This window comes from Stenella coeruleoalba (assembly GCF_951394435.1).
Source record: "Stenella coeruleoalba genome assembly, chromosome: 3".
Lineage (NCBI taxonomy): Eukaryota > Metazoa > Chordata > Mammalia > Artiodactyla > Delphinidae > Stenella > Stenella coeruleoalba.
This window is the reverse complement of record NC_137148.1, coordinates 42,783,565-42,798,471: the sequence shown is the minus strand read 5'-3', so window position 1 is coordinate 42,798,471 and position 14,907 is coordinate 42,783,565. Positions and strand designations below refer to the sequence as shown.

Sequence of the window (14,907 nt, the reverse complement as noted above, 5' to 3'; positions counted from 1 at the left end):
TTTAAATTAGGTAAAGTCATAGAGACCGAAAGCAGATTAATGGCTGCCAGGGGCTGAAGAGAGGGGTTAATGGAGTCCAGGATTTCTTTTGGGGGTGATGAAAGTGTTCTAAAGTTGATTATGGTGGGACTTCCCTGGCGGTCCAATGGTTAAGACTCCCTGCTTCCACTGCATGGGGCATGGGTTCGATCCCTGGTCAGAGAACTAAGATCCTGTATGCCTCATGGCAGAGCCAGAAAAAAAGAAAAAAACAAAAATTGATTATGGTGATGGAGGCACAACTCCATAAATGTTCTAAAAACTATTGAATCGTACATTTTAAGTGGGTAAATTTTATGGTATGTGAATTAATATCTTAATAATTTTTTTTTTAATTAAAGAGGGCATGGGGGATTTCTGCTTACAACAAGGGCAGATTAAGGAATTTGGACCAACCATCTTGCTGAGAATAACTGGAAAAACTGACCAAAAAAAATTTTTTTAATCTGCCTAAAGACATGGGAGAACTGATAAAACAATGAAGAATAATGGGGTCTAGATCAAGAAGAAGGAGGAAACGAAGAGAGGGGAGTCCAGCATTTCCTCAAGGGTATCTGCCAATTCCAGTTTATTAGCTGAATGACTATTAAATTGACAGAGCTTTCAATAGCTTTACAAGGCTAGAGGGAGAAAAACTGGAATCCAGGGTTCACTAATAGTAGGTAGGCCCCATGCAAGCTTTAGGTTGGAAGCCCTAAGGTCTATAAGCCTAGAAATATGAGTGAACTGGAAATAGAATGGCCTTCTTTCAGGGACTGTAGCTCAACTTTAACTCATCTCAATCCCTAAAACTGGATTAAGGTAATCTAGGACTGCTAAGTGTCTCAAATTGGCTCCCAAAAGCAAATGTAAACCCTTTCTAAAGAAAATAATATTATTCTAGGCTTCAACTTACTTATACTGTTTTCTGTATACTAGAATTTTATTAAGTATTATGCCAGGTACTTAATCAAAAATAGCTAGGCATAAGAGAAGATGAGACAACATGATTAGAAATTAAGAGACTTGATACACAATAGACAGATGATCCAGACAATGGAGTTATCAGAAACAGACTTTTTAAAGACTATGTTTAATATGTTCAGGGAAACTGAAATAAGGTTGAGAATTTTGGCACTGACTAGAAATGTAAAAAAGAACCAAATTCATGGAAAATATTTATTGAATAAAAAAATAATGGAAAATCTGAAACTAAAAACTAAGAAACAAAAAACAGTAACCTAAGGTAAGAAATCAATCAATGATGAAAACAAATCAAGGCAAGGATGTAGAACAATGGGAATGATCATGCAGTACTAGCGTAAGTGTAAATTAGCATAATCACTTTGGAAAAGGGTTTGTAATTATCTGTTAACATTGAGTATACACTGTTTATAATCAATAGAAATGTGTGCACATTTCACCAAAAGCCACGTACAAAAATATAGATTATGAGTTATTCATAGGAGTGCCAAACTGGAAACAACCCAGATACCCACCAACCAGGAATGGTTAAATAAATTGTATTTTCATGTAATGGAATATTACACAGCTATAACAGTCTACAGCTGCACGCAAGAATATGGATGAATCTCAGAAAGATAATGTTGGCAAAAGAAGCTAGACAGAAAAATACATATTGTGTGATTCCACTTTATGTAAAGTTCAAAAACAAGTAAAACTAATTTTGTGTGTGTGTGCACCTGTGTGCACGTATGTGGGTCTACACTCATTTGAAAATATACTAGAATGTTAACTGATTATTTCTAATGGGTGGTTTTTATTTTCTTCTACAACTTCTATATTATCCTCATACAAAAACAATGTACTACTTTTATAATGAGAAAAAAGTTATTCAGAAAATAAAGATTCCTATAATTTAGGATAAAAATAGTATATACAAAATGAAAAACGCATTTTATTAGAAACAATGTTTAAATCACCTGTGCTTCTATAGGATGATACAAATTATCTTTTTTCTCTACTTAGAGGATGTTTTGTTATTTTGTTTTGTTCTTGTATAGAGAATATTCTGGGGAAAAAAAGCATAAAGAAATATATTCCCATCACATAGAGGCAAGTGTTGTTAAAACATTTTAGTATATTTTTTTCTATCCTTTTCTATGATATTTTATGAGCTCATATACTATATACAATTTAATATGCTACTTTTTCAGTTTAAATTTCTGTTGAGTGCTCATAATAATTGCAATTGCAATTGTAAGCTATTCCCAAGTTGCCAGCCTGCCTGCCTACCTGTTTCTCTTGTTCTCTGCTTCTGTCCTTCCCTCTCTACTTCCTTCCTCCCTTCCTTTTGTTCTTGTATTCCTTCCTTTTGTCAGTAAACATTCACTAAGTTCTTTTTTGGTGCCAGACACTTTGGGAAAGGAGATAGACCCTCAGCAAAAAAAAAGGACGGGAATCACTACGATGAGGGTTTATAAATATTTGGCTTGTTATGTATATATACAAACACACACACATATATTTTTTTTTCTTTTTAACTCAGTACTCAATTTGCATTAGGAAAAAAATACTGATTTAACCCATCCTGATCCAGCATTACAAAGAACCCATGGGATCATATCCCAGCGAGTAACTATGCTGTAGAGTATGGCTAAGCCCAGCCAGGAGTAGAATGAGGTCATCTATGGTACTGATGGCTAGGTGCTTTGGGGGTTTCGGTGCAGGCATTGCTCTGTGTAAGAACATTCAGTGGTCTAGGGCAGGAGTCAGCAAACTATTTTTTTCTGTAAAGAGCCAGATAGTAAATATTTTAGGCTTTGTGGGCATATGGACTCAATTTTGCCATTGTGGAGTGAAAGCAGCCTTAGATAACACGTAATTGCACAGGCCTTGCTGTGTTCCAATAAAACTTTATTTATGAAAACAGGCCATGGACCAGATTTGTCCTGTGTATCCTTGGCTACCAACCTCTAGTCTGCAAGGAGAGACTCTGGACTCAGGTGTAAGCAGCCACAGGGACTGGTACTTCTGCTGTGACCCCTAGGATACCTCTTGCCTTGCTTTTAGAGAAGTTAAAAAAGTGAGGATACCTCTTGCCTTGCTTTTAGGATACCTCTTGCCTTGCTTTTAGAGAAGCTAAAAAAGTGAGGCCCACTCACCTTAATTTCACTCCACCCTCACAGTTGCTTTTAATGAAGTTTTTCTAATCAAAGTAGCCTTTTGGACAACAGAACAACCTCCAGCCTCCCCCTGAACCTCATGCCCTTGCAGCAAGCCTAGAGGTCTTTGGCAAGGTCATCCAAGGATTTTAACTGCCATAAACTGTAGAGATAGTGACTGAAGCTAGGAGTGATAAATAAGGGGTAAGTACCAGGTTTCAAGGAATAGTAAAAAGTTTTACAATAAAAATTATTCTTAAGAATCACTGAAATGTCCCATAAAGCTGTAAGCAATTTTCCATATTCTTTCTGAATATCATTTTAAATAAATATGTATTATTTAAATATATCATAATTTAACAATGTTTAACCACTTAATGTTTTATTAAGCTGTTTACAATTTTAATTATTTTAAATGGTGCTTTGATTAGCAGCTTTCTACATATCGTATTTAAACCATATTTTGATTCCTTCTGATAGACTGTCAAAGTATAATTATTAGAATAAAAGGATGTAAAGCACAATTAAGGTTCTTGATATATATAGCCAAATTGTTTTCTAGAAAGGTTGTACCACGTTATACTCCTACCAGCAATATGTGAAAGTTCCTGTTTCAAAATCCCCTTTCTAGCACTGTTTATTTTCTTTTTTACTAAAACATCTTATATTTTGTTTATAAAACTTTCCTATATGTAAAAGTTGGTAAGAGCCAGTTGGCAGCAGGTTTCACGTTGGACACTTGCCTTTATCAGTCTATTCTGTTATTTTGGGATTGGTTTGCGGAGTAACATGTCATACAACCAACAATGGATTCTGGTCAGACTACTACAGTGTTTGCCGTCTGGGTTGAAAATACAGCCATGGTCACCTGAAAGGCCAGTTTGTGTAGACGATTTGTTGCTGTCTTTCCAGTGGCAAAGCAGAAGTTCTCTTAGCCCATTTACCTTTCTTGGGAGCCGTGATAAAGACTTCTAAGGCATGATAAGTAGTATCCCTTTCTTAAGTTATGGAAGAAGAATAAGAAAGAGGCTCCTTTTCTTTGGTAGTCTGTTTAAAGAGTAGATGAATTTTTGTTTTTTCAATTTTTAGATAACAGAATGAAGGTAATGAAGAAAGCAATTTTAGTGTTCATCCGAAGAATCATATGTATATATTAAAAATAAGATTTATCTTAATATATATACTTAATGAAATATTTACCTTCTTTCATTATGTTTCAAGGTTTTTGGGTTTTTTTTGTGTGTGTGGTACACGGGCCTCTCACTGTTGTGGCCTCTCCCGTTGCGGAGCACAGGCTCTGGACTCGCAGGCTCAGCGGCCATGGCTCACGGGCCCAGCCGCTCCATGGCATGTGGGATCTTCCTGGACCGGGGCACGAGCCCGTGTCCCCTGCATCGGCAGGTGGACTCTCAACCACTGCGCCACCAGGGAAGCCCACGTTTCAAGTTTTTGAGGAAATTTTAGTTAAAATGCTAGCCTGGCAATTTTCTTCCCTGCTTTTTTTTCTTTTCTTTTCTTTTTAACAGGGAATAACTAGGTTTTGAAACTAGAAATTTCATTTCTTTTCCAGAAATTCTTTTGGTAGATTTGTGTAACAAGGAGAATAATAATTGGCATGACATTACAGGTTGAAGCCTACAGTGTCTCTGTAATTTATTTGTTTATAGTTAATATAATTATTTATAACTAAGTATATAATTAAGTATATCTTAATTATAATTTATAATTAAGTATTGTTAATCTTCCTTTGTGGAATGTCAGTCAGTATGTTCCATTGGAACTGCTTTTTCTAGATAGAAGATAGGATGTGGTGATGCTGGTGTTGTTATTGTTTTATATCAACCTAGTGAAAAACTAAAGAACTGTTATGTTTGTATTTACTTACAGGTGCTTCTAGCATCTTAACTTTGTTGAAAGTTCCTGATGTTTATATAATTCTTTTAGCCTCATTCCAGTGCTGATACTAAAAACAAAACAAACAAAAAAACCCTTGTATTTCTGTTACTGATCATTTTGTAACCATGAAAGAAGAGATTGTTGGTTTTCAGGACAGTAGAATTAAAACAATTTATATGTTTTTAAAAACCAAAATTTGAAAGCATGAATTGCATTGAAAGAATTTTTAAATTCATTCTTAGCAGAATCTGCATTTAATTAAACATATAGTTTAATTAGGCCTGAGAATTAATATTCAGGTCAAGTTCTTTGTCCGTATGTCATTAATGAAGATGTCTACTCATGGCTTAGTAACAGCTTAGAATTCTAAAATAAAGAACCCATAACCTTCAACCCGGTGTTTATTAACATTGACTTTTTTCATATCATCCTCATCAGTTAAAAAAATAATAACAACCTAAAACTTTGGGACTGTATATATTTATGTGTGTGTATGTGTGTTCGTTTGCAAATTATATACATGTACTTATGTACTTATAAATTATGTATATTATAAAACATAAAAATAGAAAATTTTAAATTATAAGATGTAATGATCTTGATAAAATTAAAATTTTATCTATTAACAGTACATTAAAACTTTTGCTTTCACTTTATAATATTAACAGTAACAATAGAATATGCTTTATTATTTTTGAGACTCTTATAACACCTTGCCACAATAGTAATTCAAGCTGATTTGAAATTCATTTCTGCTCATCCTACAATTATGTGGAAGTTTTTGTTGAAATTTGCCTGGTTAAATTTATCCTCCCTGATATGACTCAGTTCTTACATTTAGTGATTGCTGTGCTAGTTTGTGTATTCTGGTATCCCATGTTATTTTTAAAGTCCAAAATACTCCTGTTTTTAGTGGCTTAAAACTGTTAATTTGGAAACAGCCAGTAGCTTTGTTCACCTTTCTTGGTTCTCTCTCCAGTCTATCATCCGACCTCTCCTCTGCTTCAAAAAAAAAAAAAAGCATTGATTTAGAGAGAGCCTTCAGAAAGCAGCTGATCTCTTTGCTCGGGGAAGGGGAGAAATTAATAGAATCATCCTTCCCAGGTTAACTGGGATTAAAATCAAAACTGTTACAACCCAGTGGCTTCTGGCCAGAATGCAGGAGCTGCCTAGCTGGTCTGAAAGCTCCATTGGAGGGGAGCTAAATACAATACTTCAGGAATGTCCTTGTTTTTCTCGACCAATTATTCCATGTCTATAAAACTGCAGTTTTGAGTTTTTATTGGTGACAGACATTATTTTCAACAATAAAATCATGTAACAATGGAAACATTTTTAAACATCCATTATCAGAATATTCTCTGTATATTGTGAGTTCTTTTAAGAGCAACTGCTTTCTCAGTCATTGTTAAAATATCTTTACCTTGAAGGGAGATAGATTAGATATGTGGGTGGCTATTTTGGCTTTTGATACCTGCTGTGTACTTACGTAGCATACTGTTGATAGCCACAGTCATCATAGAAGAGGTCAACGAATTTGGAACAGTTGTCTTTTTATAGAAGAAAAGTAGATAATTCGTACTTAAGTTTGACAAATTTTTAAGATATTTTGCCACAAGATAACCAGCAAATTTCTGTATGGTACACAAGATTTTTTCAGTCCCTCTTGGTCTCATTACTAAATTTTGAAAGAATATGTTACTTTAAGATTTGTTTTTAAAGTTCTTTTTACCACATGATATATCATATATACAGAAGAGTACATGACACATATGTTCAACAACAAGGTCTAGAAATTAGCTGCAGCTCAGAAGTTCCCCATGTGTCCTTCACCAAGCACATCCCTCTTCCTCCCTACAGGTGATCACTCACATGACATTTGTGTGATCATTTTCCTACTTTTCTTTATAATTTATTGTCTGTGTATCCCTAAATACTGAATTCAGCTTTATCTGTGTTTGCATCTCATGTAAATGAGATCACACTGTATGTATTCTTTCGTGACTTTTGTTTAGCATTATAATTTTCATCCAAGTTGTGTATAACTCTACTTTCATTGCCAGTGGTTTCTAGCATTTTATTCTGTAAGTATCTGCAGTTTATTTATCCATTCTACTTTAGAACATATGGGATGTTTCCAGTGTGGGGCTCTTACAAAGAATGCTTCTATAAACATTAATATATGTGTCTCCTGGTATACATATGCAAGAACTTTTCTATGATATATACCTGGGAGTGGATTTGCTTGGCGGTAGTGTATGTGTATATTCAACTTCACTGGATAGCGCCAGACTGTTTTCCATAGGGATTATACCAACTTACATTCCCACTAGAGTTTCCATTGCTCTACCTCCTACTCGTGCTTCATATTGCGAGATTGTTAAATTTTCACCATTCTGATGAACATATTGCGGTATCTCATTCTATTTTTTTCCAAGAGATTGAGGTTGGTAAAATGTTATTAATGATTACTGGTTGTGGGATTATAGGTGATTTTTATATTTTTTATTCTTTTAAAATATTTCCTATAGTATTTACACTTACTTCTTCAGCTACCATTTCATTGCTCTCTTTCCTTTTTATGGAAAATTCCTTGCAAGGATTATTTGTGCTCACCATACCACATTTTCCTCTTGAACCTAGTTCAGACAAGCTTTTTTTTTTTTTTTGTGGTACGCAGGCCTCTCACTGTTGTGGCCTCTCCCGTTGCAGAGCGCAGGCTCAGCGGCATGTGGGATCTTCCCGGACTGGGTCACGAACCCGTGTCCCCTGCATTGGCAGGCGGACTCTCAACCACTGCGCCACCAGGGAAGCCCCAGACAAGCTTTTGTTCTAACCACTCCACTGAAACTGCTCAACGCAGGTTACCAGTGGTCATTTCATCGACTAGTCCGCATCTCGTTTGTCTTAGCAGTAGCACTTGACAGTCATTTTCTAACCCTGAAAAAGTCTTTAATTTGCTTGAGGATACCACAATAAATTGATTTTCTTATAGGTTGCTGCTTTTCATTTTTTATAGCATTTGATACTTCTGATTATTGCCTCTATCATTTCTCCCCCAGATTTTATTTTAAAATTTTTTAAACTAAAGAAAAGTTAAAAGCATTATCCTTATAATTTTTTATTAACTTTTTTTCTGATTATAAAAGCAATACAAGTTTTGATGATCATACTGTGGTTATATAAGATGTCATCATTGGGGGGAACCTGCGTGAAGTATATATGGGAGCTCTTTGTACTATTTTTTCAACTTCTGTATGAGTCTAAAATTATTTCAAAATACATTTATTCACTACATTTTATTGAGCTCCTACGATATGCCAGGTACTATTCTAACCCCTGGGAATATAGTAGTGGCCAAATTGACAAAAATCCCTGCCCTCATGAAACTTATATTTACTGGAGGTAATCAATAATAAATAAAAAGTATGTGTTATGCTAGGTAGTATAAATGCTAAAGAGAAAAAGTAAGGTAGAAAAGCAGAGATGGTGCATAGGAAATGACAAGGATAGAGAAGAGGGGTTGAAATTTTAGGTATGGTGACAAGGATAGCCAAATGCCTCATTGAGAAAGGGGACCTTGAGGAAGGACTTGAAAGAAGTAAAAAAGCAAGCCATGAAAATATTTAGGGAAGAGGGCTTCAGAGCCTTTGTTTATACCTGAAATTATTAACTAAGGTCCTAAAGTAGGTACATGCTTGCGGTGTGTTGGGAATGGTGAGAAACTACTGTGGTTAGTGTGGTAAACAATGAAGTCCTAGAGGTGGGGTTGGGGAGAGGTAGCAGAGAGCAGTTTGATACATGAATCAGGAGTTCAGGCTGAAGATAATAGTTTGAGTGCCATCAGCGTACACATGATATTTAAAATTATGTAACTAGATAAATCCACCAAGAGATTGAGTGTAGACAGAGAAGAGAAAATGTCTGGATTAAACTCTGGGTTACTCTGACATTTAAGGGTTGGGGGTTTGAGAAGGAATCAGCAAAGGAGACAGAGTTCTTCCCTTTAGGATTATGTCTTTGTTGGCATGTGAAGTCCTCCATGTACTAACCCAGGTTTACCTCATCTCTTACTACTTCTCTTCTCACTACTTATAGTTATAAAAAATATATTGTGCTCATTTTCTGGGTTCTTTCTACATGCTTTTCCATTCTTTGAAGCACTATTTCTTTCCTCCTGTTCCCCATCCCTGATTAACTCCTTTATATCTTTTAGAATTCACCTCAACAATAGCTTCCTTAGTGGTCTGCCAGACGTGGTTTAGTTTCCCCTTCTATGTACTGTACATATACCCAGCATCACACAATCTTCTTACTCCCATTATTGCTCATAAGCACTTTCTCTCTTTTTCTATTTTTCTTTCTGGATTGGAATTGCTTACTTATGTATCTCCTCCAGTAGATTATGATCCTTGAGGTTCTATGTCCTATTCATCATTTAACATTTAGCACAGTGCTGAATACTTGGTTGGCACTTAAACAATATTTAATAAACTAGAGAACCAATAAATTAATTAGCCATAATAGAAAGAGAAGAGCTTATACAGGCTTAGCCTTTGGAGACAGTGAAGTTGGAGTGTAGAGCAGGGTTTTTGTGAAAGAGGGTGTTATTTAGGCATCAGAGGAAGCAAGAAACATGTCGGCAAGCCAGAAGTTACCAATATTTTTTTTGTAGCAATAAATATCTGGGTACAATGGCTTGATTAACTTCTTTTCGGTCTTCTTTATTGAAAAGCTGCCTGGCAGACATAGTGTTCTACCAAGCAGGTAGATACAAGTACAGTGGGTTCATTATTTTGAATGTTTATTTGTATAAGATGTTTTGAATACTTGATTCCCTTTTCATTTTCTAGCAAACTACTCCAATCTGGCAGGTGTTTGAGAGTTGCAGCTTCCATAGAGATGTGAATAAAGCAATAGTTTGTTTCTTTTTTAATTTATTAATTTATTTATTTTTGGCTACGTTGGGTCTTTGTTGCTGTGTGCGGGCTTTCTTTTTAGTTGCGGCAAGCGGGGGCTACTCTTTGTTGCAGTGGGCAGGCCTCTCATTAACATGGTTTCTCTTGTTGTGGAGCACGGGCTCTAGGTGTGTGGACTTCAGTAGTTGTGGCACATGGGCTCAGCAGTTGTGGCTCGAGGGCTCTAGAGCACCAGCTCAGTAGTTGTGGCACATGGGCTTAGTTGCCCTGCCGCATGTGGGATCTTCCCGGACCAGGACTCAAACCCGTGTCCCCTGCATTGGCAGGCGGATTCTTAACCACTGCCCCACCAGGGAAGCCCTAAAGGAATAGTTTTAAATGAAGGGTCTTCATATTGAGTATGAACCTTTTTAAGAGTCATGGAATTGTTATTAAACTTCAGAGAAGCGTAACTCGTCAGTAGAAGGGTGGAGACAGATTTAAAAGCCAAAAACTTTTAAGGAATTTAAGGAGTGGAACCTAGAAAAGGTGTTAGGTAGAAATAAGGTTTCTTTGTTTATAAGTGTATTAAATGAAAATAAAGGGTTTTGAGTCACATTTTAAAATATTTTTTTAAATTTTGCCGAACGTTAAAAGCATTTTTTTTCTGTAGCATGACCATAAATATTTTTAAGGTGAGACAAATATAACCTCTACATAAAATATTATGATTTATTTTCAGTGTGGCACAGTTGAGCTACATTTCAAATGGGAAGTAACATTGATAGGGAGCACTCATGTGAAACTGTGTTCAAAAGAAAAAGCCCAAGTTTCAAAAAATGTTTTATTCTGAATATTGTCCTCTGTATAGTTTTAATTTTAAAAGTGTTTTCAGATCCAACTAAAGTTCAATTTAGAAATATAATTTATATTTTTTACTTTCTCAGATGAAGCTTTAAGCATATGTTTCTAATAATTCAGTTAAAATATGCTGGGTTGTATATTTTTTAAAAGAATCTGCATTGAAAAGATTCCAAAATATTTGTTTGAACAGGCACTCAGCATCTTGATGAAAACTGTTGGAAAAGAAAAACTTTCAGAGTCATTCTGCTCTCTGAGTACCCAAGCCAACTAAACTGGTACAGTTAACACTTCTGTAAGAGGCCAGGAGCCAAGAAATGTAGCTCTTCCTGGACTGCTTTTCAACAGGCCTTCAAGCCAACTTAGTGCTTGATATTAATACCATTGAATTTTCAGATAATAAGCTACAAGTAGAACATCTACAACTCTTTCTATCAATATCATACTTGTTAGTCTCTACTAGTAATCCTTGATTAGCTTAAATCTCTGCTTTATGTTGGCATTAAAGCTGTAGCTTTAATTTTGTCGGATATCATACTTAAAAAACAAGAAGAGAATGCCCTGTAGAGTGTGACCCCACACTGTCTCCCAGACATAAATATTTTTACATTGCTTTTTAGTACTACTGAGTGTCACAGTAGAGACGTAAATTATTTAGAACACATTAATGCTTTGGAAGGCGAGATAGTTATCTCAGCCTACCAAATTTATAAGTAGGGATAGTTTATTTGGCCTCCAACCCTTTCGTTTTCATTGTATCCCCTTGAGATTTATTGATACCAATGAATTCATTTAGCAGTTATATGCTTACTTTAGGTAGTATGTCATGTTGATCTCTGTATCCACATACTTGCTCTAGTAAGTGCTCTTAGATATTTGTTGGATTGAACTAGGAAGTACCCACCAAATTTAGATGCTGTGATGGAGAGTAAATAATAAAAGAAAAATTCAAAGATTCTGTATGCTAACTAGAGAGACTAGGCTAAATTTAATTTCTCTAATATCACAGAGTTATTTGGAAAAATAGCATAAACTAAAATTCTAGTCACTTGGTTTTTCAAGTGCTTCCCACAAGATTAGATTAACAGTGTCTCCAAAAATGGTTACCATACTTTAATAACTTTTAAGCTTATTTCAGAACTGTAAATGTAGAAGACTTATGTGGAACCAGTGATAAACCTCCTGGCTTTTTTCCCCTTTCTTATTTGGATCTGTGTATAATCTGAAATAGCAAATTATATACAATTTGGGAGACAGTGTCATTTGTGACTTCAGGGGATCTGAGGAATGCAGTCATTTCATGAGCTTGTGCCAGATCTTTCCATTTTGGGTAGTTTATTAATGGAAAGAAAGCAAATGGAGGGAGTTTCAATAAGGAACTGAATGGGTTAATGACTGAAAATGATGATTGAAAACCATAATCTGCAGTTGATTGGGACATAGTTATGAGGAGAAAGCATACGTATAAATAGTAACATAATGGTATGTTACTGAAATCTAAGAAAAGTAGAATGAGACAAAATATCTCTAGTATCTTGATGTTCTATTTGATAGTATTTTGGATAAGTTTCATAAGGGAGATGGTTGAGATCACTAATCCTTAGTACATGAACCAACAAATAGGAATTGTATTTATCATAAGAAGTAACTTTGGCCCGTAAAGAAGGAGTAGAGACTCTTAACTAGAGGAACATTTTTGTCTGTAATTTCTCTGATTCAGTGCCAGATGCTTTTTGAGAGAACATTCAAAGCCGTGTCTGTCTGAGTTTCATTGTTGAAAACTGCCAGCTGCTATATTTCTTTTTAATAACTGATTGAAAGTCTTTCCGTTATGTCTCCTCTATTGCAAAATTCCTTAAGTTTAAAAAAGTGTGTTTAAAGTAATAGCATTATGAAACAAAAGCTTTATTCTGTGGATTGGATAATACTTCTCTTGTGACATTTTCTTTTCCCACCAAAAGTGAGAAGTGAATGCCTTGCCTTGGTACATCCCATTTCTAATGGAGGACAAGAAGTTATTTTCTTCAATGGCTGACTTCCAGAATTTCTGCCTGAACGTTCTTTGTCAAGTGTATATTCCCTTCTCTAGGCCTTTCCATATAGAGCCCACAAACATCGTCAGTGTGAATGATGTCATTCAGAGGGTTAGTGACCATGCCTCTGCAATGAACAAGAGGATTCATTACTACAGCCGGCTCACTGCTCCTGCAGACAAGGCACTGGTAAGGGGCAAAGCATTGCTAATTGTCTAAGCTTAAGTTGAAATGAACTGAACAACATAAGCCACGGCAGCTCCCAGTAGTTGAACTTTTTGCTGGCCATATTCCAAGGACGGCATCATGGAAAGTCAAAGATATTAATTAATAAGTCTTACATCTCAGGCTAGTTCATTCTTACTAGCCTGGCATAGAGAGATTTGAAACAATCTCTCTATGTTGACAACAGCCTAGAGATTTGTTGGATTAAAATTCTGCTAATCCATAATCCTAAAAGCTTTGAGGAGGATAAACTGTTGAAGTAGTTTAGGTCATTGATTAATAACATAAATAATAACAAGTTCTGGTTAGTCTATTCAATTTTTAAGTTTGAAGCTACAAGGGAAAAATGTTTATAGAAATTTTCTACAGGAGTGAGAAACTGAAATATATACATACATATATTTTTTTCCTATGTGGTAATGTCCTTTTATAGATCAAAAAGCAGGGTTAAAGAACAGATACTAAACATTTGAAGCTTTGTGGGCCACCTGCTGTTGCATATTCTTCTCTACTTTTGTTTTATAATCATTTAAACAGCCCCTTACCAAAGGGGCTGTTAAGGTTGAAGGCTAGATTTGGCCCATGGGCTATGGTTTGTTGACTCTTGATCTTACAAAATCTGTGTTATTATCTTAGAATCAAAAATATGTAAGTAATTTCATTTCTTATAAGAATTAACGATATTCAGAAATTTGGAAGTTGAAAGAAAAATGAAGCATTCTGAGAAAAAAATAATGATTTTTTTATAGGTAATAATAAAAAGGGAGAAGGGAATTCAACACTCTAAATGTTTACTGAGGGGCAAGGACTGGGCTAGTCACTTGAACACAGATATCTCATTTTAAGCCTTGTGAATTATTAAGATCTCCTTCTGTGTCATCATAGTAGGGACTTCCAAAATATTCTGGGTGGGATAATTTTTTTCCCCAATTTTTTCACTTTTTCTTCCCCTAGGTCTTTACATCAATAGTTGTGATAAAGTCTTAGTTCCATGTCAGAATTATCTAAGCCTTCTGGGGAGTAGAAGTAATCCAATATCTCTGGGTCTAGTTCAGACCTCCTAGAGACTGTACTTATGGAAGCAAACTTCAGAGATACCAACTGGGCCAGTCTAGGTCTGAGTGTATGTTGTTTGCCTGGAAATTAAGTCAGCATTGTACACCAAGTTGAATCCCTTTTGTTAACTGACAGTGAGATGAGTCTAGTTAATCACAGTATATAAACAGTGATCTAAAATTAATAATATGACCATTTTTAATGATTGTGTGTATACATCCATGCTCATTTTCTGAGAGTCCCAAAGTTATTTTTCCTAAAAGACCTTTTAGGGAAGAGTAATATGAAACCACAGGTGTCAGGTCTTTACACAGTTACACCTTTTTATTTCTGAAAATTTCCCCACTTACGTTAATATTTTTACTCTAAATTGGGGAAGGGTAGTAAATTATTTGGCTGCTGACATCTCCTAGATGCTTGCTAATAAAAGTGTGACCTGCACAGGCCAGCAATATCAGCATCACTGAGAGCTTGTTAAAAGGGCAGAATCTCAGTCCTTGCTCCAGATCTACTGAATCAAAATCTGTATTTTAACAAATTCTCTGTGTGAATCACAAGAACATTCAAGTTTGAAAAGCACTGTCCTAGACCACTGATGAGAGTGTGGGATCCAATCTTCCAATTTTTCTGTCTCTCCTAATAATTTCTTATCCTGTAGCTTCTAATCCTATCCCTGATAACTTTTGATTTTCACTTTTTCTGAACTTGCTCTGCTAGATATCATGGTTTATCTGCTGCCTGATACAGACATGGTCCTGCCCCTTTTTTCTTTTTACTCCATAGTAGAAGACAGCA

General features: G+C 35.5%; 1 protein-coding gene across 20 annotated transcripts in view; it reads left to right on the top strand.

The window, feature by feature from the left end:
* Positions 1–14,907, top strand: part of SLC38A9 (solute carrier family 38 member 9) — a 108,397-nt gene that overhangs the window by 29,806 nt on the left and 63,684 nt on the right. For 17 of the 20 annotated variants that reach the window (XR_013827507.1, XR_013827508.1, XR_013827509.1 and 14 more), the window contains one exon: positions 12,888–13,020. Coding sequence is in view for 12 of the 20 variants with exons in the window: in XM_079916141.1 (XP_079772267.1) it covers positions 12,888–13,020 (133 nt within the window). In the remaining 8 variants the exon portion in view is untranslated. Of the gene's footprint in view, positions 1–10,991; positions 13,021–14,907 lie in introns of all 20 variants that reach the window. The other 3 variants (XM_079916150.1, XM_079916149.1, XM_079916151.1) reach the window with 2 other exon arrangements.